This window comes from Symphalangus syndactylus, chromosome X (assembly GCF_028878055.3).
Source record: "Symphalangus syndactylus isolate Jambi chromosome X, NHGRI_mSymSyn1-v2.1_pri, whole genome shotgun sequence".
NCBI lineage: Eukaryota > Metazoa > Chordata > Mammalia > Primates > Hylobatidae > Symphalangus > Symphalangus syndactylus.
Genome location: NC_072447.2, coordinates 111,349,773 through 111,376,508, shown reverse-complemented (window position 1 = coordinate 111,376,508; position 26,736 = coordinate 111,349,773). Strand labels below are relative to the sequence as shown.

The 26,736-nt window shown below is 39.8% G+C and overlaps 1 protein-coding gene across 1 annotated transcript; it reads right to left on the bottom strand.

The window, feature by feature from the left end:
- On the bottom strand, nt 1–25,248 carry LOC129475371 (keratin, type I cytoskeletal 18-like). The gene is given in 5 exon segments (XM_063634587.1): nt 1–77; nt 3,376–3,793; nt 3,795–3,950; nt 4,019–4,219; nt 25,156–25,248. Coding segments are annotated over 5 exon segments (945 nt in total).
- Nucleotides 25,249–26,736: the final 1,488 nt, after the last annotated feature.

The window sequence follows — 26,736 nt, the reverse complement described above, 5'->3', positions numbered from 1 at the left end:
CTACATTCTATGCCAGGCACTGGGGACAGAGTGGCGACGAAGACAGACTCTGTTCTTGTCCTTGCGGAGCTTACAGTCTAATGAGAGAAAAAGACATTAACTGGATCATCACACATATAACTAAAATAATTACAGATTGTGATGAGAACAATGAACGATACAAATGATGCTCAAGTAGAGACTGACGGGTGAGAGAAGATGACTTCTTTTTTTAATTGAAATGACAAATGAACCTGGTTAAAAAAAACAAACAGTACAGAAAAACTTATAATGAAGAGCAAAACCCTTTCTGCCACCCCATCCACCTTCAGACCCACAAAACTGCCATTTTTAATCTTTCTCTTTTAATTCTTCTGACGATTGACCTCTAGTTCACTAAATAATATGCCTCTGCTCTCTTCCTTGATTTATCAACTTGAGATACTTATCTATTAAATTTCTACTATGATAGATGAGAGGGCAGTACTCAATAACATATCCACTTCCACTCCTTCACACCCCCAATAGAGTTATGTAATATTGTTGTTCTAGTACTAATTATTTTTAGAACATTGAATAATGTATCTGAAATCTTATATATTATACCATAAACTATAGATAGCATCTCTTGACTCCCCATTTTTATCAGATGGAGCTACTCAAGTCCATATGCTTCCCTCCACCTCTTCTCCCCTTCTACTTTCATTTTCTGTCAAATGTTTAATTACTTCTACATTGTCAAGGCTGATAGTATTTACATTTTCTTCTATAACTATGAATGCATCTCCCAGGCCGGGCGCGGTGGCTCACGCTTGTAATCCCAGCACTTTGGGAGGCCGAGGCGGGCGGATCACGAGGTCAGGAGATCGAGACCATGGTGAAACCCTGTCTCTACTAAAAATACAAAAAATTAGCCGGGCGTGGTGGCAGGCGCCTGTAGTCCCAGCTACTTGGAGAGGCTGAGGCAGGAGAATGGCGTGAACCCGGGAGGCAGCGGTTGCAGTGAGCCGAGATCGTGCCACTGCACTCCAGCCTAGGGGACAGAGCGAGACTCCGTCTCAAAAAAAAAAAAAAAAAAAAAAGAATGCATCTCCCATGCTTTGCTTATAGGTAGATTCTAAAAGTTGACAGCCAATAAATCATGTTTACATTATTGTGACTTTGCCAATATAATTCACTACAGAGAGGAATGTATTATGATTTGCATGGGCCCAAGGAAGTTTGGCCTTCCTGCACCCTTCCTTCATTAAACAAACTGTATTTTATGATGGCATTAGTATAAAGATAAGTATATTAATATTATATGCTGAAACATCTTTGACCTAAAAGTCCATTTTTACTTCCGACTTTAAAATAAATTAAAACATTTTCACATTCTCAAACTTCATATAATGGAATCATATGTAGGTAACCTTTTGTGCATGACTTCTTTAAATTAGTGTAATTTTTATAATCTTTTAAAATAGCTTTACCGAGGTGTAAATGACCTACAATAAACTGCACGTGTTAAAAGTGTACAATTTGATAAGTTTTGACATATGTTTATACTTGTGAAACCATCACCACAATCATATCCAACACCTCCAAAAGTTTTCCTCAGGCTCCTTTGTGAATCATTTCTTTATCCCTAGGCAACCACTGACCTGCTTTCTGTCACTATAAATTAGAATCATGCAGTGTGTATACTTCTGTGTCTGACTTCTTTCACACATCATAATATTTACTAAATTCATGTTGTTTCATGTATCATTAGTCAATTCCCTTTTATTGCTGAGTAGTACTCCATGGTATGGATTTACTAAAATTTGTTTATTCACTTTTATTGGGTATTTGGATTGTTTCCATTTTTTGACAATTGTAAATAAAGCTGCTAAGATTTGTGTACAGGATTTTGTGCGGACATATGTTTTCCATTCTATGAGTGAAAAAGCTGTATCATATGATTGGTGTTAAGTTTAACTTTATGACATTGCCAAAGTACTTTCCATAGTGGTTGTACCATTTTAGAATCCCACCAACAATGAATCAGAGTTCCAGTTGTTTTACATCCTTGCCAAACTTGGTATTAACACTCCTTTTTATTTCAATTACTAGTGACTCTCTAAAGGCACACTTTTGCAGTTTTAATTCTCATTTCCTGAGTGATGAATTTTATGTGTTTGTGAGCTGTTTTTGTATCCTCATTTGTAAAGTGACTTTTCAAAAAATTTTTTGCCCACTTAAAAATATTGGTTTGTTTCAGTAAGTTTTATTGAGTTTGATTTTTTTTCGGAGATGGAGTCTCGCCGTGTTGCCCAGGCTGCAACCTCAAGTGATCCTTCTCGGCCTCCAAAAGTGTTGGGATTACAGGCATGAGCCACTGTGCCTGGCCTCTACTAAGTTTTAATAGCCTCTTTATATATTCTACATACAAGTTCTTTGTCAGATATGTGATTTGCAAATATTTTCTTCCAATTTGTAGCTTGTCTTTTTATTCTGTTGACAGTACCTCTCACAGGGCAAAAGTTTTACCTTTTTATAAAGTCCAATTTACCAATTTTTCTTTTTTATGGATCAAGCTTTTGGTGGTATGTCTAAAAGTTCTTTGCCTAACCCAAGGTCACAAAGATTTTCCCTTACATCTTCTTCTAAAAGTTTTATAGTTTTAGGCTTTGCATTTAGATCTAGTATCTATTTTGAATTCACTTTTATATAAGGTATAATATTTAGGTCAATGTTCTTTTTTTTGAAACTGTGGATGTTCAACTCTTTCAGCATTATTTGTTGAAAAGATGATGTTTTCTCCACTGAATGGCTCTTGCATCTTTGTCTTTTTTTTCTTTCTTTTTTTTTTTGGAGACAGAGTCTCACTCTGTCACCCAGGCTCTGGCATGCAGTGGCACAATCTTGGCTCACTGCAGCCTCTGCCTCCCGGGTTCAAGCAATTCTCCTGCCTCAGCCTCCCTATTAGCTGGGATTACAGGTGCCCACCACTATGCCCGGCTAATTTTTGTATCGTTAGTAGAGATGGGGTTTCTCCATGTTGGCCAAGCTGGTCTTGAACTCCTGACCTAGGGTGATCCGCCCTCCTCAGCCTCCCAAAGTGCTGGGATTACAGGCGTGAGCCACCACACCTGGCCTTTTGTCTCTTTTTGTCTTTTTGTACATCTTTTTCTGAACTCTCTTCCATCTCATTGATTTATGTGCCTATCTCTTCACTAGTAACACTCAGTATTGATTACTTAACTTTCTATAAATCTTAAAATCATTCAGTGTGATTCCTCTAATTTTATTTTTTCCACAAATATTGTCTTGGCTTTTCTAATTCCTTTGCCTTTTCTTTCTTTTTTTCTTTTTCTTTTCTTTCTTTTTTTTTCCTCTGAACTTTAAATCAGCCTCCTGTTCCCCAAACAGTACCCTGCTTCTGCTGGCTTAATGTCTGACACCACTTTGTGACCATTATCTGGCAGGTGGTGGTCTTTTGAATGGTTTGCATGGAATTGCTGGTGTCCAGGGCATCACCAAGATTGAAGTCCTTTCCATCTTCCAGCAGGCGGCAGTAGGTGGCGATCTTAGCCTCCAGCTTTACCTTGATGTTCAGCAGGGCCTTGTACTCCTGGGCCTGGTGCTGTGCCTCTGTCCGGGTCTGTGCCAGCTCCGACTCCAGGTGGAGCAGGATCCCATTGAGCTGCTCCATCTGTAGGGCATAGCGGGCCTCCACTTCCCTCAGGCTGCTCTCCAAGCTTGCCTTCAGATTTCTCATTGAGTCCAGGTCAATCTCCAAGGACTGGACTGTATGTCTCAGTTCCGTGAGTGGTATGTCTCAGTTCCGTGAGTGCTATCTCAGCAGCCCCAACCTTGGTGGACTGCGTGGTGACCATTGTGGTGCTCTCCTCAGTCTGCTGAGACCAGTACTTGTCCAGCTCCTCTTGGTTCTCCCAAGCCAGCTCATCATATTGGGCCTGGATGTCTGCCATGACTTTGGTGAGGTCCTGAGATTTGGGGTATCTACCTCCGTGGTCAACCCAGAGCTGGCAATCTGGGATTGTAGGCCTTTTACTTCCTCTTCATGGTTCTTCTTCATGAAGAGCAACTCCTCCTTGAGAGCCTTGATCTCTGTCTCTAGCTGCAGCTGAGTGACATTGGTGTCATCAATGATCTTGTGGAGCCCATGGATGTCACTCTCCACAGACTGGTGCATGGCCAGCTCTGTCTCATCCTTGACTCTAAAGTCATCAGCAGCAAGACAGGCATTGTCGATCTTCAGAACGATGCGGGCATTGTCCACACCTTTGCCTTTTCATATTAATTTTAGAATAAGCTTGTCTATATCTGCAAGAAACCTCTTGGAATTTTGATAAATATTGAATTAAATCTATAGCCAGTTAGGGATAATTGACATTTTAACCATGTTGTCTTCTAATTCATGAATATGGTATGTCTCTCCATTATTTAGGTTTATCTGATTTCTTTTATCAGCATTTCATAGTATTCAGCATATGAACCCTAACACGGTTGGGAATGTGGCTTTGAAAAACACAACTCTACAAGACATTCAGTTGGCTTTTTCAGTTAGAAAACTCATGTTTTCCATTGGCTTTCAGAATTTTATCATATTACTTCTTTGATAATTTTCTCCCTTCTTTCTGGAATTTCTAATAATTGGATGATAGATGTTGAACTTCCTAAATTTTTCTTCATTATTGCTTTTCCTTTATTTCTCATCTATTTTTTCCCCATTGTGAGGGATTTCATCATCTTTATCTTCCAGTCCTTTGTAGTAGGCAGAATTCTATGATGGCCCCCAAGATTCCTGACTCATGTACCTGTCCTGTATAACCCTGTCCTCTTGTGTGTGGGTGGGACCTGTGAATAGGATGGCATGTTACTTTCATAATCAGGTTATATGGCAAAAGTAAAGGAATTTTGCAGGCATCGTTAAGATCCCAAATAAGTTTATTTTTAGTTAATCAAAAGGGGTATTATTCTGGGTAGGCCTGACTTAATCAGTGAGCTTTTTTTAATACTTTAAGTTCTAGGGTACATGTGCACAACGTGCAGGTTTGTTACGTAGGTATATATGTGCCATGTTGGTTTGCTGCACCCATTAGCTCATCATTTACATTAGGTATTTCTCCTAATGCTATCCTTCCCCCAGCCCCTCACCCCACGACAGGCCCCAGGGTGAGATGTTCCCCACCCTGTGTCCAAGTGTTCTCATTGTTCAATTCCCACCTACGAGTGAGAATAGGCGGTGTTTGGTTTTCTGTCCTTGTGATAGTTTGCCCAGAATGATGGTTTCCAGCTGCATCCATATCCCTGAAAAGGACATGAACTTGTCCTTTTTTATGGCTGCATAGTACTCCATGGTGTATGTGTGCCACATTTTCTTTATCCAGTCTATCACTGATGGACATTTGGGTTGGTTCCAAGTCTTTGCTATTGTGAATAGTGGTGCAATAAACATACGTGTGCATGTGTCTTTATAGTAGCATGATTTATAATCCTTTGGGTATATATCCAGTAATGGGATGGCTGGGTCAAATGGTATTTCTAGTTCTAGATCCTTGAGGAATTGCCACACTGACTTCCACAATGGCTGAACTAGTTTACAGTCCCACCAACAATGTAAAAGGGTTCCTATTTCTCCACATCCTCTCCAGCATCTGTTTTTTCCTGACTTTTTAATGATCGCCATTCTAACTGGTGTGAGGTGGTATCTCATTGTGGTTTTGACTTGCATTTCTCTGATGACCAGTGATGATGATGATGAGCATTTTTTCATGTGTCTGTTGGCTGCATAAATGTCTTCTTTTGAGAAGTGTCTGTTCATATCCTTTGCCCACTTTTTGATGGGGTTGTTTGTTTTTTTCTTGTAAATTTGTTCAAGTTCTCTGTAGATTCTGGATATTAGCCCTTTGTCAGATGGGTAGATTACAAAAATTTTTTCCCATTCTGTAGGTTGCCTCTTCACTCTGATGGTAGTTTCTTTCACTGTGCAGAAGCTCTTTAGTTTAATTAGATCCCATTTGTCTATTTTGGCTTTTGTTGCTATTGCTTTTGGTGTTTTAGTCATGAAGTCCTTGCCCATGCCTATGTCTCGAATGGTATTGCCTAGGTTTTCTTCTAGGGTTTTTATGGTTTTGGGTCTAATATTTAAGTCTTTAATCCATCTTGAATTAATTTTTGTGTAAGGTGTAAGGAAGGGATCCAGTTTCAGCTTACTACACATGGCTAGCCAGTTTTCCCAGCACCATTTATTAAATAGAGAATCCTTTCTCCATTTCTTGTTTTTGTCAGGTTTGTCAAAGATCAGATGGTTGCAGATGTGTGGTGTTATTTCTGAGGCCTCTGTTCTGTTCCACTGGCCTATATATCTATTTTGGTACCACTACCATGCTGTTTTGGTTACTGTAGCCTTGTAGTATAGTTTGAAGTCAGGTAGCATGATGCCTCTAGCTTTGTTCTTTTTGCTTAGGATTGTCTTGGCAATGCAGGCTCTTTTTTGGTTCCATATGAACTTTAAAGTAGTTTTTTCCAATTCTGTGAAGAAAGTCATTAGTAGATTGATGGGGATGGCACTGAATCTATAAATTACCTTGGGCAGTATGGCCGTTTTCACAGTATTGGTTTTTCCTATCCATGAGCATGGAATGTTCTTTCATTTGTCTGTGTCTTCTTTTATTTCATTCAGCAGTGGTTTGTAGTACTGCTTGAAGAGGTCCTTCACATCCCTTGTAAGTTGTATTCCTAGGTATTTTATTCTCTTTGTAGCAATTGTGAATGGGAGTTCGCTCGTGATTTGGCTCTTTGTCTGTTATTGGTGTATAGGAATGCTTGTGATTTTTGCACATTAATTTTGTATCCTGAGACTTTGCTGAAGTTGCTTATCAGCTTAAGGAGATTTTGGGCTGAGACGATGGGGTTTTCTAGATATACAATCATGTCATCTGCAAACAGGGACAATTTGACTTCCTCTTTTCCTGATTGAATACCTTTTATTTCTTTCTCTTGCCTGATTGCCCTGGCCAGAACTTCCAACACTATGTTGAATAGGAGTGGTGAGAGAGGGCATCCCTGTCTTGTGCCAGGTTTCAAAGGGAATGCTTCCAGTTTTTGCCCATTCAGTATGATATTGGTTGTGTGTTTGTCATAAATAGCTCTTATTATTTTGAGATACGTCCTGTCAATAACTAGTTTATTGAGAGATTTTAGCATGAAGGGCTGTTGAATTTTGTCAAAGGCCTTTTCTACATCATTGCAATAATCATGTGGTTTTCGTCATTGGTTCTGTTTATGTGATGGTTTATGTTTATTGATTTGTGTATGTTGAACCAGCCTTGCATCCCAGGGATGAAGCCCACTTGATCATGTTGGATAAGCTTTTTGATGTGCTGCTGGATTCAGTTTGCCAGTATTTTATTGAGGAGTTTCGCATCAAAGTTCATCAGGGATATTGGTCTAAAATTCTCTTTTTTTGTTGTGTTTCTGCCAGGCTTTGGTCTCAGGATGATGTTGGCCTCATGAAATGAGTTAGGGAGGATTCCCTCTTTTTCTATTGATTGGAATCGTTTCAGAAGGAATGGTGCCAGCTCCTCTTTTTACCTCTGGTAGAATTTGGCTGTGAACCCGTCTGGTCTTGGACTTTTTTTGGTTGGTAAGCTATTAATTATTGCCTCAATTTCAGAGCCTGTTATTGGTCTATTCAGAGATACAGGTTCTTCCTGGTTTAGTCTTGGGAGGGTGTATGTGTCAAAGAATTTATCCATTTCTTCTTGATTTTCTAGTTTATTTGCGTAGAGGTGCTTATGGTAGTTTGTATTTCTGTGGGATTGGTGGTGATATCCCCTTTGTCATTTTTTATTGCATCTATTTGATTCTTCTCTCTTTTCTTCTTTATTAGTCTTGCTAAAGGTCTATCATTTTTGTTGGTCTTTTCAAAAAACCAACTCCTGGATTCATTGATTTTTTGAAGTGTTTTTGTGTCTACATCTCCTTTGGTTCTGCTCTGATCTTAGTTATTTCTTGCCTTCTGCTAGCTTTTGAATTTGTTTGCTTTTGCTTCTTTAGTTCTTTTAATTGTGATGTTAGGGTGTCAATTTTAGATCTTTCCTGCTTTCTCTTGTGGGCATTTAGTGCTATAAATTTCCCTCTACACACTGCTTTAGTTATGTCCCAGAGCTTCTGGTATGTTGTGTCTTTGTTCTCATTGGTTTCAAAGAGCATCTTTATTTCTGCCTTCATTTCATTATTTATGCAGTAGTCATTCAGGAGCAGGTTGTTCAGTTTCCATGTAGTTGTGCAGTTTTGAGTGAATTTCTTAATCCTGAATTCTAATTTGATTGCACTGTGGTCTGAGAGACAGTTTGTTGTAATTTCTGTTCTTTTATGTTTGCTGAGGAGTGTTTTACTTCCAACTATGTGGTCAATTTTGGTATAAGTGCTATGTGGTGCAGAGAATAATGTATATTCTGTTGATTTGGGGTGGAGAGTTCTGTAGATATCTGTTAGGTCTGCTTGGTGCAGAGTTGAGTTCAAGTCCTGGATATCCTTGTTAGCCTTCTGTCTTGTTGGTCTGTCTAATATAGACAATAGGGTGTTAAAGTCTCCCACTATTATTGTGTGGGAGTCTAAGTCTCTTTGTAGGTCTCTAAGGACTTGCTTTATGAATCTGGGTGCTCCTGTATTGGGTGCATATATATATTTAGGATAGTTAGCTCTTCTTGTTGAATTGATCCCTTTGCCATTATGTAGTGGCCTTCTTTGTCTCTTTTGATCTTTGTTGGTTTAAAGTCTGTTTTATCAGAGACTAGGATTGCAACCCTTGCTTTTTTTTGCTTTCCATTTGCTTGGTAGATCTTCCTCCATCCCTTTATTTTGAGCCTATGTGTGTCTCTGCACATGAGATGGGTTTCCTGAATACAGCACACTGATGGGTCTTGACTCTTTATCCAATTTGCTAGTCTGTGTCTTTTAATTGGGACATTTAGCCCATTTACATTTAAGGTTAATATTGTTATGTGTGAATTTGATCCTGTCATTATGTTAGCTGGTTATCTTGCCCTTTATTTGATGCAGTTTCTTCCTAGCCTCGATAGTCTTTACAATTTGGCATGCTTTTGCAGTGGCTGGTACTGGTTGTTCCTTTCCATGTTTAGTGCTTCCTTCAGGAACTCTTGTAAGTCAGGCCTGGTGGTGATAGAATCTCTCAGCATTTGCTTGTCTGTAAAGGATTTTATTTCTCCTTCACTTATGAAGCTTAGTTTGGCTAGATATGAAATTCTGGGTTGAAAATTATTTTCTTTAAGAATGTTGAATATTGGCACCCACTCTCTTCTGGCTTGTAGAGTTTCTGCTGAGAGATCTGCTGTTAGTCTGATGGGCTTCCCTTTGTGCATAACCCGACCTTTCTCTCTGGCTGCCCTTAACATTTTTTCCTTCATTTCAACCTTGGTGAATCTGACAATTATTTGTCTTGAGGTCGCTCTTCTCGAGGAGTATCTTTGTGGTGTTCTCTGTATTTCCTGAATTTGAATGTTGGCCTGCCTTGCTAGGTTGGGGAAGTTCTCCTGAATAATATACTGAAGAGCGTTTTCCAACTTGGTTCCATTCTCCCCATCACTTTCAGGTACACCAATCAAACATAGATTTGGTCTTTTCACATAGTCCCATATTTCTTGGAGGCTTTGTTCGTTTCTTTTTACTCTTTTTCTCCAATCTTGTCTTCTCACTTTATTTCATTAATTTGATCTTCAGTCACTGATACCCTTTCTTCTACTTGATCGAATCAGCTATTGAAGCTTGTGCATGCGTCATGTAGTTCTCGTGCCATGGTTTTCAGCTCCATCAGGTCATTTAAGGTCTTTTCTACACTGTTTATTCTAGTTAGCCATTCGTCTAATATTTTTTCAAGGTTTTTAGTTTCCTTGCGATGGGTTCGAACATCCTCCTTTAGCTCGGATAAGTTTGTTATTACCGATCTTCTGAAGCTTACTTCTGTCAGCTCATCAGTGAGCTTTTCAAAGGGAGTCTAGGAGTCAGAGACAGAACCTGGAGTGACCCTTTCACTGGCCTTGAATAAGAAAACAGCTGTTTTGTGAGCTGCCTACAGAGATGGCAACTTTGAGTTGTAAGGGTCTCATTCTTACAACTTTAAGGAGTTGAATTCTGCCAACAACCCAAATATGCTTGGAAAAGGACCCTGAGTTCCAGATAAGCACACATGTTAAGGTTACCTTGATTGCAGCCTCATGAGGCTCTAAGCAGGGAACCCCTGCTATGTTGTGTTTGGACTTCTGGACCTGCAGAAATCATAAGATTAAAAATGTGGGTTGTTTTAAGCCACCAAGCTTATGGTAATTTGTTATGAAGCAATAGAAAACTAATATACCTTTTATGATATTTCATTTTGCCAATCATATATTTTATTTCCAATAACTCATCATTTTAAAAAATTAAACTGCCCAGGCACTGTGGCTCATGCCTGTAATCCCAGCACTTTGGGAGGCCGAGGTGGGTGGATTACCTGAGGTCAGGACTTTGAGACCAGTCTGGCCAACATGGCAAAACCCCGTCTCTACTAAAAATACAAAAATTAGCTGGGGAAGGTGGTAGGTGCCTGTAATTCCAGTTACTCAGGAGGCTGAGGCAGGAGAATTGCTTGAACCCAGGAGGCAGAGGTTGCAGTGAGCTGAGATCGCACCATTGCTCTCCAGCCTGGGTGACAGAGCGAGACTCTGTCTCAAAAAAAAAAAAAAATTAAACTAATTTATTTCAAATAAGTAGTACCTTCGCGTGGTTCAAACATCAAAGCAATGTACAAATGTTTACATTGAAAAGTCTCGCAAGGAGCTCAACTGCATTCTTTGTTCTTATTTTTTATTGCATTCTATTAGTGTTTTACGGATGTAATACCATCTCAAATTTCTCTGTGGATACTACTTGGAATTTTGTTTATAGTACCTTTAGTTCCCTAAATCAACTCTGCTAGTTTCATTAAATCTTGTGATTTTTCTTTAAAGTTCCAGTCTTCCCTCATATGTCTAATTGTCTTATATTCTTTTGTTTCCTGTTTATCTTTTAAAATGAGGCTATAGAGTCTGATTGGGAGCTGGGCATATGTGAGCAGACCTTGACAGTGGGCAGATTTTGCTTAAGGACAATGAGAGGGGATCTGTATATTAATCTTTTGCAGAGGATATGGGGTGGGGTTTAAATACCAAACTACAAAAGGCCTAACTGAGTCACTGACATCCAACTAGCTGCCCTAATTCTCTCTAGAGACTTTATTCAATTTCTTTAGTGAAGAAACTCTTTGGTTTTAGGCTGGCAAGTAAATATTTGGCTTCCAGGTCATCTTCATGTAGGGAATGGGGGTCAACTCTTCTTTATACAGACCTTCAGTTAATCTCCCTGTTGTCAGCCCCAATCCTCACTCTTATTTCTGTCGCACCTGTAGTCTTGCTAAGGTTTGCAAGGTAGGCGAGCTGTCTCCTTAGCTGCAGCACTTCCACACAGTTTCAACGGATTGTTTGCTCTACTCAACTTCATCAGTTAGCACTGCTCAGATGCTTTCTGACTTCAGAAATTTATTTAAATTTCTCAGCCACTGATGGCCTCCCTCCTGTTCTCCTTGTTGTGGTGGGTTTATGCATTTTTAAATGTCTGTGCTGTTATTTTAATGAGGCCTCTGGAGGGACAAGACTTAAATGTTTGTGCTCAGTCTACCATCTTGAACTGGAAAAATGTACAATGGGGATAATAGTGGTGCCTATTACATAGTTTTTTTTTAGATTAAATGATTTATGCATGTAAATTGCTTAGTACAGTGCCTGGCACATATTTATTTATAAACATTAGTTATTACTATTCCCTGGACAGGGAATATTTTCCTAATGCTGTTGAAAACTATGCCAGGCAGGTGATCACTGCAGCCAACATCAAGTCAGGCCTGGTGTAAGTCTGAATTTTAGTTCCTTTGGCTCCAGAAATGATGCTTCCAAAAACAGCTTTAAGTTTGAGCAAAAGCCATGGGGGAGGGTGGTGGGTGGGTAGAAGGAAGAGCTGCATGCCCCAGGGAGGGTAAGCCCTGAACGGAAGCAGTGAAGTAGAACCTGAGCAACAAAATCTCAATTTTTGCTTGCAGCAAACTGGGGAACCAGATGTGTTAATGGATGGAGAGTGGTCCTAAGTAGCAGCAGCAGCAACAGCAGCAGCAGGCTCAAGAAGAGGCCAGAACTAAGGCAAGAAGGCTGACTATTAATACAAAGGCTCAAATCTGTCACTGACCCAAGGAGGCTAAGCGGGGTGGAGGCTGGAACCAGGAGACAAATGAATAAGATTGGATTTGTTTTTCTCTCAGAAGGATTGAAAATCTTCCCACTAGCAACTCATTCCCTTCCTTGTTCAGCAAGGTCCCTCACTTCCTCCTGAGTGATTGTGGGCACTGCCCTTGGCTGCACCCACTAACCCCTTAGGCAGAGGCCAGAAAGACCTGCTGCTGTGAACTGTATCCTCAGTCTTCTCCTCCAGTGGAGCCAGCTCCCTGAGGATGAGGCTGATCATATATGCGGTAGGAATAGGTAGCCTGCCTAGGTTTTGTAAAATCTTTAGCAGAGCTGTCAAAACACGATCCTGCCCAGGGATACCTCCTTAACTAGCCTGTTATGCTGCCTGAAATTCCATAGTTCTTTTGGGTTTGGTGTCGTCAGAGTTCTGAGTTAAAATGCAAATGCCATGGCTATTTGCTGTTCAGGCATGAGTTCGTTACCAGCCAGAAGACATTAAGTCTAATTTGTTTAGTCAATCAAATGGCCATCTAGCAGACTTCTCAAAAGGGGAAGGGAGGAAAATAAAGGGTACCTGTACCTGGCAGAGAGAGAGAGAGAGGGAAAGAGAGACGGAGAGAGAGAGAGAGACAGAGAGAGAGAGGAGAGAGAGAGAGAGAGATCAGGAGCAGGGGTACCCTCGAGGCAATCTTCTCAACTTGGATAGAAGGCTGGAATGCTCTCCAAGGTCTCTTCCTTATGTGATTCTACAATTCTAAATCTTTGGAAAGCTAGAAAGTAAAATGATTCAGCTATTTCTCTTGCTCATTTGGGAATTCCATAGTATCCAGTCACTAGAAAAAAGAGGGAAAGATAACAGGGGCAAATGTCTGGAAAGGAATTTGGATCAAAGCCTTGGGAGGTCCTTTGCCTTCCCAACACCTTCAGGGAAATACGGTAGAGTTAAGAGAGCCCTGAAATTTGATTTTAGGGTTATGATTCTATCCCAAACCTACTCTATTTTCCAGGGCAATCACTTGCTTTTTCTGCCTCAACCTCTTTCCGTACAACGGGCATGATGATCCCTGCCCTACCTATCCCCACAGGATTGTATGGAGGATCAAATTAGTTGAAGGTCATGGAAGTGGTCCAAATCCTCCAGAGTTCATTAAATATAAGATGCTTTTATGTATTAGGCTTCACAAGGCATAGTAGCTAGCCTCAATTTGAAGGAAGGTTTTTTTTTTTTTTGAGAAAGGATCTGGCTATGTTGCCCAGGCTTGTCTTGAACTCCTGGGCTCAAGTGATTCTCCTCCTCCAGCCTCCTGAGTAGCTGGAATTACAGGAATGTACCACTATGCCTGGCTTGGAAGATATTTTTTAAAATAACTTTTCCTTAATTGTGAAAGCAGTATATAATCATGGAAAGTATAGAGAGGTATCAAGCAAAATATTAAAATCACCCTTAACCCACCCGAACATAGGTATCTTTAATGATATGGATTTTGGTTTATTTCCTTTTAGTCTTTTTTCCTTCATTAGGGCATAGACTGTTTGGCCCACTGCAATATCCCCCAAATCTATCACTATACTCAGTAGATCTTTGATACATATTTTTTTGAAATAATGAATACATATACTTATTATATTTTTAAATACTAACATTTACATCCCGATTTCTTTACCTAATGAAATCCTGAACATTTCCTATGACACCAAATATTATTTTAAGACATGATTTTTAATGTCTGCATTTTATTCCATCATATCAATGTATCAGCCCTCTATTATAGGGCATTTGGGTTGCTTCCAACCTTCCACTATTATAATTAAAGTTTAGATTAATATCTTCATAGCAAAATCTTTGTGCCCATATGGTTTATTTCCTCTGGATAAATTCTTAGCAGTGGGATTCCTGGGTGACATGGTAAGCACATTTGAAAGGCTTTTAATACATATACCAGATTTCCCTCCATGAAAGTTGTACCAATTTATTTACCTGCCAGCAATGTCTATGTTTTTTTAATACACATAAGTTTTTGATTTCAACTTTGTTACATGTATCTATATTTTTCCTTTGTGACTTCCTCCACTGAATTTATGCGTAGAAAGTCCTCAGGGAAGACCTTTTAAGATGATAAAAGGTCAATATTTATGCAGTTCCTGTTTTTGCAATGCAATGTATTCATGGAAGCTTTATCATATGACAGTCTACATACTGGGAAATGGACCAAGCTAATGCATACACATGGCTGTATTCATCTATTCCAACTTGATTGGTTTCATCAGCGGAAACTAATGAATTGTGGATAAAGGCAGCAAGGGGTGAAGTGTAGGTGTTCAGAAAGCAGTGTTGCAGGGCAATCAGTGAAGAACAGCACTTACCTCAAGTGGCTTCCATGTCTTTCTTGGGTATTAGAGAGACTTCAAGCAAACTGTTCTGGAAACCACTTTCCAAGGCTGGAAGAGTCCTACAACATAGGGTCTATCTGACCAGCAGGTGGAAGGGAGGCTTAAGAAAGGCCTAGGATCATTCCAAGATTTAGGAGATGCTGGAGAGTGATAAGCACTTCAGAGAGGTTTGCCCTTGATTCTGACCCCTTTTGACTGACTGAGCATCTTCAGTGGTTTGAGGGTCTGGCTGAATGGTTGGGTTTTGGAATGAATAAAGTTCAAGCTGGCCCTCAGCAGGGAGGTGGAATAGTGTCTCTGGCCAGTGTTGCCCAAGAAAGCTGTTTTTGGTTCACTCTGGGGCAGAGAAAATAAAAGAGATTCCAAAAGAGATTCCAAAATAAAAGAGATTCCAACATCTAGCCGAGTGCCAGGCACATATTAGACACTCAGTAAGTATGTGTAGAATGGATGAATGGATAAATGAATAGCTGCTTTGTTAGCCTATGCACCTGGAGAGATTCTTGTTCATTCCCTGGTATTTTCTATGCCTTGGCTTTCTCCTTTACTGCCCAAACTTCCTTATGCTTTTTCTCATTTTCTCAGGTAGCCTTTCTCAAGGTCATGAAATTAGATGTTCTAATTGTAACATTGGGTAGTGATTAAGAGCATGAGCTTCAGGGCCATGTAAATTTGCGGTAGCTCTCTCAATGTAACCATTGAGCTATGTGTGACATTGGACAAGTTATTTATCATCCCTAAACCTCAGTTCCTCTATCTGCCAAATGAAGATAACAATAGTATCTACCTCTTTGGGCTGTTGTGAGGATTAAACGAGATAATGCATGTAAAGGACTTAGCATAGTATCTGGCACATGGTAAACATTCAGTGGTTGGTAGCTGAATTAGTTTCCTATGGCCTCTGTAATAAATTCCCACAAACTTGGTGGCTGAAAAAAACAGAAATGTGTTCTCTCACAGTTATCGAGGCAGGAACCAGTTTCATTGGACTGAAATCAAGGTGTCAGCAGGGCCTCAATCCCTCTAGGTGCTCTGGGGGAAAATCTATTTCCTGCCTCCTCCAGCTTCTGGTGGGTGCTGACATTTTGTGGTTTGTGGCTGCAGCACTCCAATCTCTGCCTCTTTGATCACATTGCCCTCTCCTCTTCTGTGTGTCTAGTTTCCCTCTGCATCCCTCTTATAAGGATACAGGGGCTTGCATTTAGGGTTTACTGAGATAATTCAGGATAATCTCCTATAGCGTAACTCCTATGTGCTGCCTTGACATCTTTGAGCCTCACAGGGCCTCAAAGTCCAACCATGATTTCCTCCGATCTTGCCTGGTATGTCCCCCATCCAGCAGGAATGGTTTCCTACCCAGCTAGTCTCTCTATCAGCTGTACCAGCTCCACACCACTTAGTCCTCAACCTAATGGGTTTCTCCTCTTTGGGAGCCTATGCAATTATTCAGACAAGGCAATCACATCCTCCCAGAGAAACCAGGGGATACCCCACCCTTCTGTTACTACAAAGCCTGCCTCCCAGTCTCTTCTGGTTTACTCTGTTCCCAAATGCAACCCCTGTGTGGCCCTGCATGTCATGTAGTGTCCCTCTCCTTTGGGCTGTGACTGTATGTAACTAACAAACTGCTGTCAATCTCATTCGTTCAGTGTCAAGTGTCGTGTATTTGGCCATTACCAGAAACCTAGGGCAGTACTGCCTCTCTCAATAATGGGATGAAGTGGAGGCACACAAAACACCTCCCCATCTCAAGATCCTTAATTTAATCACAGGTGCAAAGACCCTCATCCCCCTCTTTTGCCATATAAGTTTGCATTCACATGTTCTAGGGATTAGGATGTGAATATTTTTGGGAGGTGGTGGTGGTGTTTTTTAGCCTACCATGGTAGCCCTTATTATTATTTAAGAGAGTGAAAGTTCACATGCCTCTTGGTAACTTTAAAGGGCTAATTATTTAATTTGGCATATCTGAATTCCTGTTGGCTTCTCTGTCAAGGGATACCAAAGACTTATTCAGTTATTATTATTATTACTTTTTAGAGGCAGCATTTTGCTCTGTCACCAAGGCTGAATTCAAACTCTTGGACTCAAGCCATCCTCCTGCCTCAGCCTCCCAAGTAGCTGAAACTATAGGCATGTGCCACTGTGTCTGGCATATTCTGTTAAAGAAGTGAGGCAACACTGAAGCATAAATAATTTAAGATTATTTTTGAGCATCATTTAAATGGTGAGAATATTTCTCTGTGGCCAATAAATCTTTTACCAATTCTCCCCTTTTACCTGATTTCCAGGGTTGTGACAGAGCCTGCTGGTTACTCCCTCCCCCATATGTATTCTCTTATTCTTCCATTGTAATATAAACTTTAGCTAGGTTCATGGCTTTGGCTTCCCAGAGAAAAAAATGTTCTATTTCTCAGCTTCCTTTCTAGATAAAAGTGGCCATGGGTGTATAAGCCATTGGTATGTAAAGTTCAGACCAGTGGGATGTAAGCTTAAGTGATATGTGTCAGCTTCTAGGAATATTTTTTGAGAAAGTTGGCTGAGCACGGTGGCTCATACCTGTAATCCCAGCACTTTGGAAGGCCAAGGTGGGCAGATCATTTGAGGCTGGGAATTGACTGGCCTGGCCAACATGGCAAAACCCTGTCTCTACTAAAGCTACAAAGATTAGCTGTGTGTGGTGGCACATGCCTGTAATCACAGTTTGTTGGGAGGCTTAGACACGACAATTGCTTGAACCCGAGAGACAGAGGTTGCAGTGAGCCAAGATTGTGCCACTGCACTCCAGCCTGGGAGACAGAGCAAGATTCTGAAAAAAAAAAAAAAAAGCTGCCCATGTCCTTTGCCTCTTTGAAACTTCTTTTGTCCTACTGTCTAGAGTGGAAATGTGATGAAAGGTACTCTAGACTTCTCCTCCTCCTTCCCCTCCTCATCCTCCACCTCCTCTTCCTCCTTCTTCGGCTTCTTCTGGTTGTTACTGTTATTCTTCAAAAGGACCACTGCCTTCAAGTAGGATTAACTTTGCTTATTTTCCTGTATGACTTCAACATCCATGTGGACAACTCATTCATCTGGCTTTTCAGTTCTTTGGCACCTCATTCTAATAACTTTATTCTCTATATCACCTCAGCTACCCATGACTGTTCAATCTCCACAATCAATAACTCAAATATCCCACTGTTTGAGTTCCTCTCATTCTTGATTAATTATTTGACTATTCCCACTATGACCTTTTAAAAACCTAATTAGAAACTCCAATATACTAACCCCTTAATTTTCTCTCAGTCCATCGACTCTCTTCTTTTTTTTCTTCCATTCTTATTCAATTTATATTACATGATTCATCATTTTATCATCTTGCCACTGTCTCAAGCTCTCTTGTCCCTCTGAATTTTTGCTGCATCTGTCTGGTAAAACCCTAATTCTGGATGAACTCTATTGTCTACTTCCTTGATGCCTTTACCCAACCATCTAAGCACTGACAAAGAAATTACACAATAGGACAGATGGGATCACTATACATTTTTGATAATAGAGCACAAAATTTTAATATAGCACATTGAACACCTATTCTTTCATTAAACTCCACTAAAATGGGGATAAAGACATTTTTTAAAAAGTGTAAACACATGAGAATAAAGAGAGCATAAAATGAAACCACAGAGGACAAGAGATAAGAAAAAATTTGGAAAATGGAAAGCAGATAGAGGAGTTAGCAGAGCTGAAAAGGCAGAACACCAAGTCCATGCGAGGAATAATGCCAATGAGAAGCAAACCAATTTACCTACAGAATCCCAGAACGACAGGAATTGGAGTAAATTTGGGTTGGGAAAAGAGTGGAGTTGAAAAGAGTCTGGCTAAAGGCATGTATAAGAAAGAGTTGGCTGGGCATGGTGGCTCATGCCTGTAATCCCAGTACTTTGGGAGGCTGAGGCTGGCAGATCACAAGGTCAAGAGATCGAGACCATCTGGCCAACATGGTGAAACCTTGTCTGTACTAAAAATACAAAAATTAGCAGGGCATAGTGGCGTGTGCCTGTAGTCCCAGCTACTTGGGGGGCTGAGGCAGGAGATTCACTTGAACCCAGGAGGCGGAGGTTGCAGTGAGCAGAGATCATGCCACTGCACTCCAGCTTGGTGACAGAGCAAGACAAAAAAAAAAAAAAAAGAGTTATACCCCTGAGTCTCTTCCTCTATCCTAGTACAAGACAGGAGATTTATTCCATGGAGAAACTGAATCAGAGAGGCTTTGGTTTTGGGGATATTAGGCACACAGCAAGGTACCATTAGAAAACAGTGGGATTAAGTAAAAGTCTACATATTCAGTGGTGAGATCCCCTGTAACTCTTGTGCTACTCAAATCCAAATGTTAGCACCTAGATATATAGTCACCAGGCAAGGGATTGAAGGATTGTTCCCCAGAGAAACTGAACAGCCCAGACAGAAGATCTGTAGATGCTGGTAGTCGTTGCTTTCACAGTAGTGCAAGACCATAAAAATGACCATTGCAAGCTGGAACCTTAATAATCAATGAGGAAAATTACAATTGTTCCATAACCTTTAAAATTGTTTGTCAAAGCATGAACAACTCTTACTGTCAGGTATAAATGTACAGGGAATAGATGGAACAGTAAAACTGATATTAGTGCACTGTAATTTAAAACAACACTGAGAATTAAACTTATTTTTTAACTTAAGAATTAGTTTGCCCTCACTGGTAGCAAGCCCTAGGTGCCATTTTGAGAGTTTAACACTTGGGCTGCTTCCCACTCTCGGGCTGAGTTCAAGTTGATGTAGATTGCAGCCTGGCTGAGGGGGACAAGGACACCAGGCTCTCCTACGCATACCTAGGACAATATCCACTGCCTTGCAGTGGGCTGCTGTGAGACTGAGATTCAAGCAGACCACACTTCCCATGGCTTCTTGCAATGCTGCTTGCCTAAAAGGCCTCCCACTCTCTCTCTGGTCACAAGCCTACAGATGGCACCATTTTGAGAGTTTAAAGTTGGGCTGTGGCCTACTCTCAGGCTGAGTTCAAAGTTATTTGGCTGCAACTGCCACATAGCTAGGGTAGGGACACAGAAGACCAAGCTCTCCTAAGCACACATAGCACAATACCCACCACCCTACTATGCATGGCTGTGGGACTGGGGACTAGCTTGCCCAACCTATCACAGCAACCAGGAATACCAACTGGGTTCCACTGGGTTGCTCCATCACTGCTACTGCCATCACCCACATGACACTAGCTTCCCAGGGGCCTGAGAACCTGGCCATGCACCAGGCCCACCACCCTCCCAACTACTAGCTTTTAAGGAAGCCACCTGGAGGCCCAGGAAGTAGCTCTCCAAGACCCACTAACACTGGATCCAGTATAAGCTGCTCTGGGGCCTAAAACCAGGGACATCAGCCACACTGCTGCCATCACTGGGGCCTGAAGACTGGCTCAGTTGACATCCAAGTCCTCAGAAAAACTTCACCATCACCTCAGCTAATAATTGTTCTCTAGCCACCATGGAAATCACAGATACCACTGACTATATATGCCTGTGTACTACCAAAAGAGTCATACAAAGGTCACACTATTGCAGATACCTAAAATAAAAGCCAAAGTATCCTATATAACCAACAGTATATATCATTTTCAGCAAAAAATTCTCCCTCATAAAAGCAATTTTAAAAAGTTGGAACAAGTGACTGCTACACCAGATGTGCAGCTATCAATGGAAAGGACACAAGAAATGTGAAAAAGCAGGGAAATATGACAGCACCGAAAGACCACAATTGTCCAGCAATAGATACCAATCAAAGAATTCCTCAAAATGTCAGATAAAGAAAAATTCAAAATATTGATTTTAAAGAAGCTCAATGAGATGCAAGAGAAATCTGAAAACCAATACCAAGAAATCAGAAAATTAATTCAAGATATGAATGAAATATTAAACAAGGAGATAGATACCATTAAAAAATGCAGAAATTCTGGAACTGAAAAACTCTGAAAGAAATACAAAATACATTGCTTACATCAAAAGCAGAAAGATCACAAATTAACAACCTCAAGGAACTAGAAAACAAGAACAAACCAAATCCCAAGTTAGCACAAAAATAGAAGTAACAAAAATCAGAGCACAACTAAATGAAATAGAAAACAAACAAACAAAAAATACAAAGGATCAATGAAACAAAAAGTTGGTTCTTTGAAAAAAAATAAATAAAATTGATAAACCAGTAGCTAAACTAACCAAGAAGAGATCCAAATGAGCACAATCCGAAATGAAAAAAGAGACGTTACAACTGATACCACAGAAATAAAAAAGATCATCAGAGACTATTATGAACAATTATATACTCACGAACTAGAAAACCTAGAGGAAATGGATAAATTCCTAGAAACACACAACCTCAAAAGATTGAAACAAGAGGAACTAGAACTCCTGACCAAACCAATAATGAGCAGCGAGATTGAATAAGTAACAAAAAAAAATCTCCCAAGAAAATCACCCAGGACCAGATGGATTTACAGCCAAATTCTACCAAATATACCAAGAACTAATACCAATCCTCTTGAAACTATTCCAAAATATCAAGGAGGAAGGAATTCTCCCTAACTAATTCTATAAGGTCAGTATCACCCTGATATCAAAACCAGACAAGGACACAACAAAAAAAGAAAGCTAGAGAACAATATCCCTGATGAATATAGATACAAAAAATCTCAACAAAATAGCAGCAAATCAAATCCAACAGCACATCAGAAAGAAAATACAACACGATTAAGTTGGATTTACCCCAGGGATGCAAGGATAGTTCAATACATGCAAATCAATAAATGTGATCCATTGCATAAATAGAATTAAGGACAAAAACCATAGGATCATCTCAATAAATGCAGCAAAGGCATCCGATAAAATTCAGCAATGCTTCATGATAAAAATCCTCAACAAACTAGGCATAGAAGGAACATACCTCAACATAATAAAGGCAACAAACCCACAACTGACATCACACTTAAGGGGAAAAGTTAAAGCATTCCCTCTAAAAATTGGGACAAGACAAGGATGCCCACTTTCACCACTCTTATTCAACATACTACAGGAAGTCCTCATCAGAGCTATCAGGCAAGAGAAAAAAATTAAAAGGCATCCAAATTGGAGAAGATATAGTCAAATTATTCCTGTTTACTGATTATAAGTTGTTATATTAACATCTAGAAAACCCTAAAGATTCCACCAAAAAACTCTTAGATTTGATAAATAAATTCAGTAAAGTTTTACGATACAAAATTAATGTACAGAAATCAGTAGTATTTCTATGCACCAATAACTATTTAATGGAGGGCCAAATCAAGAAGGCAATCTCACTCACAACAGCTACAAAAAAAATAAAATACCTAGGAATATATTTAACCCAGGAAGTTGTGATGGTTAATAGTAGGTGTCAATTTGACTGGATTGAGGAATGCCTAAATGGCTGGTAAAGTATTCTTTCTGGGTGTGTTTGTGAGGTGTTGCCAGAGGAGATTGACATTTGAATTGGTGGACTAGGAGAGTAAAATCCACCCACAATGGGTGGATTGGCTGCCAGCCAGCTAGAACAAAGCAGGTGGAAGAAGAGGGAATAAGCTTGTTTGCTGCATCTTCTGGCTGTCTCTCTTCCCATGCCAGACACTTGCTTCCTCTCCTCATGCTCTTGGATTGGACTCCAGGCTCTTTGGCCTCTGGAGTCTGAGACTTGCACCAGCAGCTTCTGGGGGTTCTTGGGCCTTCAGCCACAGACTGAAGGCTGCACTGTCAGCTTCCCTGGTTTTGAAGCTTTTAGACTTGTACTGAGCCACTACCGGCTTCTCTCTTTCCCCAGCTTACAGAAGGCCTACTGTAGGACTTTGCCATATAATTGTGAGAGCCAATTCTTCCTAATAATCTCTCTCTCTCTCTCTCTCTCTCTCACACACACACACACATATACACACACATACACACACATACACACACATACACAATTGGTTCTTCCCTCTGGAGAATGCTGACTAATACAAAAGTGAAAAATTTCTGTAAGAACTACAAAACATTGATGAAAGAAATTGAAGAAAATGCAAATAAATAGAGAAATAGCCTGTGTTCATAGATTGGAAGAATTAATATTGTTAAAATAACCATACTGCCCAAAGCAATTTACATATTTAATGCAATCTCTGTCAAATTACCAAGATTATTTTTCACAGAATTAGACAAAACAATCCTAAAATGTATATGGAAGCAAAAAAGCCCAAATGGCCAAAGCCATCCTAAGCAAAAAGAACAAAGTTGGAGGCATCATATTACCTAACTTCAAAATATACTAAAAGGCTATAATAACCAAAACAGCATGGTACTGGTATAAAAATAGACATATAGATCAATGGAACAGGAATAGAGAAACAAAGCCATATAGCTACAATCAACTGATCTTTGACAAAGTCAGCAAAAACATACACTGGGGGAGGACAGCCTATTCAATAAATGGTGCTGGGAAAATTGAGTAGACATAGGCAGAAGAATGAAATTGGATCCAGACATCTCACCACATACAAAATTAACTCAAGATGGATTAAAGAGCTAAACAAACATAAGACCTGAAACTATAAAAATCCTAGAAGAAAACCTAGAAAAAACTCTTTTGGACATTGACCTAGGCAAGGAATTTATGACCAAGTCAAGTCCTCAAAAGCCAACCCAACAAAACAAAAACAGACAAATAGGATTTAATTAAACTAAAAAGTTTCTGCACAAAAAAAAAAACATAGTAAACAGACAAACTACAGAATGAGAAAAAATATTTCCAAACTATGTATCTGACAAGGGCTAATACTCAAAATCTACAAGGAACTCAAATAGCTCAATAAGAAAAAAAAACAAATAAGCCCATTATAAAGTGGGCAGAGGACATGAACAGACATTTTTCAAAAGAAGACATACAAGCAAACAACAAACATATGAAAAATGTTCAACATCATTAATCATCAGAGAAATGCAAATTAAAACCACAAGATACCACCTTACACAAGTCAGAATAGCTATTATTAAAAAGCCTAAAAACAACATATATTGGTGAGGCTGTGGAGAAAAGAGAACACTTATACACAGTTGGTGGGAATGTAAATTAGTTCAGCCACTGTGGAAAGCAGTTTGGAGATTTCCTAAAGAACTAAAAATAGGCCGGGCACAATGGCTCACGCCTGTAATCCCGGCACTTTGGGAGGCCAAGACGGGCGGATCACAAGGTCAAGAGATCAAGACCATCCTGGCCAACATAGTGAAACACCGTCTCTACTAAAAATACAAACAAATTAGCCGGGCATGGTGGCGGGCACCTGTAATCCCATATATTCGGGAAGCTGAGGCAGGAGAATCGCTTGAACCTGGGAGGCAGAGGTTGCAGTGAGCTGAGATCATGCCACTGCACTCCAGCCTGGCAACAGAGCAAGACCCTGTCTCAAAAAAAAAAGAACTAAAAATAGAACTATCATTTGATCCAGCAACCCCACTACCTAGTGTATACCCAGAGGGAAAGCAATCATTATACCTGCACTCATATGTTTATCACAGGACTGTTCACAATAGCAAAGATATGGAATCAAGTGCCCATCAAGGAAGGATTGGATAAAGAAAATGTAGTATATATACAGCATGGAATACTACTCAGCCATAAAAAAGGAATGAAATCATGTCTTTTGCAGCAACATAAATGGAACTGGAGGCCATTATCCTGGCTGAAATAACTCAGAAACATAAAGTCAAATACTGCATGTAGTCACTTATAAGTGGGTGTTAAACAATGGGTACATATAAACATACAGGGTAGAATAATAGGCATTGGAGACTACAAAAGGTGGGAGGGTAGAGAGGATGAGGGCTGAAAGACTACCTGTTGGGTACAATGTTCACTATTTGGAAAATCGGCACATTGAAAGCTCAGACTTCACCACTATGCAATATATGCATGTAAGAAATCTGCACTTGTACTCTCTAAATATATAGAAATGAAAACATTTAAGACTGGGCATGATGGCTTATACGTGTAATCCCAGCACTTTGGGAGGCTGAGGCAGGAGGATCTCTTGAGGAGTTCAAGACCAGTCTGGGCAACATAGTACAACCTCGTCTCTACTAATTTTTTTTTTTAATTAGCCAAGTGTGTTGGCATACACCTGTAGTCCCAGCTAATGGGGAGGCTGAGGTGGGAGAATCATATGAGACCAGAAGCTCAAGGCTACAGTGAGCCGTGATCATGCCACTGCACTCCAGCCTGGGCAACAGAGCGAGACTCTGTCTCAAAAAACAAAACAAAACAAAAAATTGAAAAGAAGTAGTTTGAACAGTGCTTCTCTTCTTCTTGTAGTATAATTTACAATATGAATCAAGCATCTTTTCCATGCTCCTTTCTAAGTTTGGATCAGCTTCCAACATTTTATCCTTTGTACTTTCAATCTTGCAAAATATCTCTGAGAGTTCCTTTAATGTGAAGGTCTTTTCCCCAGTACCTTTTCCTCTGGGGCATCTACATCCTTTTTGTCACAATCGCTTTCCTCCTTTATATCAATAAGTTTATCTTCACTAAGTTTCTCTGGCTGCATATCTAGAATCTTTCCTTTATGGTCACTTGGTGGCCCTTCATATTTTGTCATATAAGTTATTGATGGGGTTGCCTTTCAAAAAAGACCTGTCTTGTCAACATCAAATGGTTGATGATTCTCATAACCACCAGCCTTAATTAATCTTTGGAATCTGGGTGCAACTTTTACAGTAGTATATGTGCTAGTAACTTCTCTAGATAGGTTAGCACTAATCAATTCATGCAAACTTTTGAAATGATTAAAGCAGCCTTTACTGGAAATAACTCCAATGCTTTGGCCTGAACACTAGCCAAACTGATTGGGATTTTTAAATTACAGTCTTCAATCCAAAGTATTGTTTTAACCATAAGCAGCTTTCTGTTCCTAGTGCAATTTAGATTTAAAGATGTCAATGTGACTTTACCTTTTAAAATATTCATTGAAGTTTTCAATACTGTTTGCATCATAGGTTTATGTAGACTTTGTCCTATCTTTGCTTTGCTGTCACATTTTCAAATCACATTCAATTTCACTTCCAGCATTTTCACTTTTCGTTTCTTTGCTGTACTTTCATCTGTTAGCCAATTCCCTCTTTGATTATTCATTTTTGTAAAATATCATGTGGGTTTATCACTGGGGGACAAGGAGACAACACAAGAACAGTCCATGCTTTGTGGTGTGTGCATGAACTGGATAACAGATGCACAGTAACCAATCGCCTATAGACTTTGGTATTGATGCACATATTTACTTATTTACATAGTTATTACATAGTTATATACAGTTATTTACATAATTATTCATGGGCTGAAGATCTGGCAGCAAAGTTTGTACTTTATGGTATTCCTTGCAGTTAATATTCTGTGATAACTGAAATTTGAACTGTGCTGTTGGGGGACTGGTGTTAACTAAAATTTGTGCAAATTGGGATCGTGCAAAACAAGGATCTCTTGTGTTGATAATTGTCCTTCCAATGGAATTTCTGGGTTCCTGCCCAATCATCTACAGTGAAGCCTACCAGTTAGTAAGACTTAAAAATACTTCCATTTAAAAATAGGTAGTAGAGGATCTTCAGGCATTTGGGAAAAGCCTCTAATGTGAAAGAGAGAAACCACACAAATACATACACAAGCACACACACACACACACACACACAAAGAGAACAAAAAACTCTAAGAAAACAGAGACAATGCATAGAACAGAAAACTTTAAAAACTCAATAATTAATTTCCTTAGAGAGATAAGACATTTTTTCCTTTTGTTTAGTGCCTTAAAACAACAACCACTCTTATTTGCTCATGATTCTGTGGGTGAGGAATTTGGTCTAGGTTCAGCTGGGAAGTTCTGCTGATCTTGCTGAGGGTCGCTCATTGTGACTGCAGTAATCTAATGATGTTTTTGGGGCTGGATGGTCCTAGATGGTCCCATTCACATTCCATCAGTTGGTGGTACCTGTCAGCTGGGCCTTTTTTTTTTTTTAATCTATTTAGTCTCCTGTCCTCAAGGGGG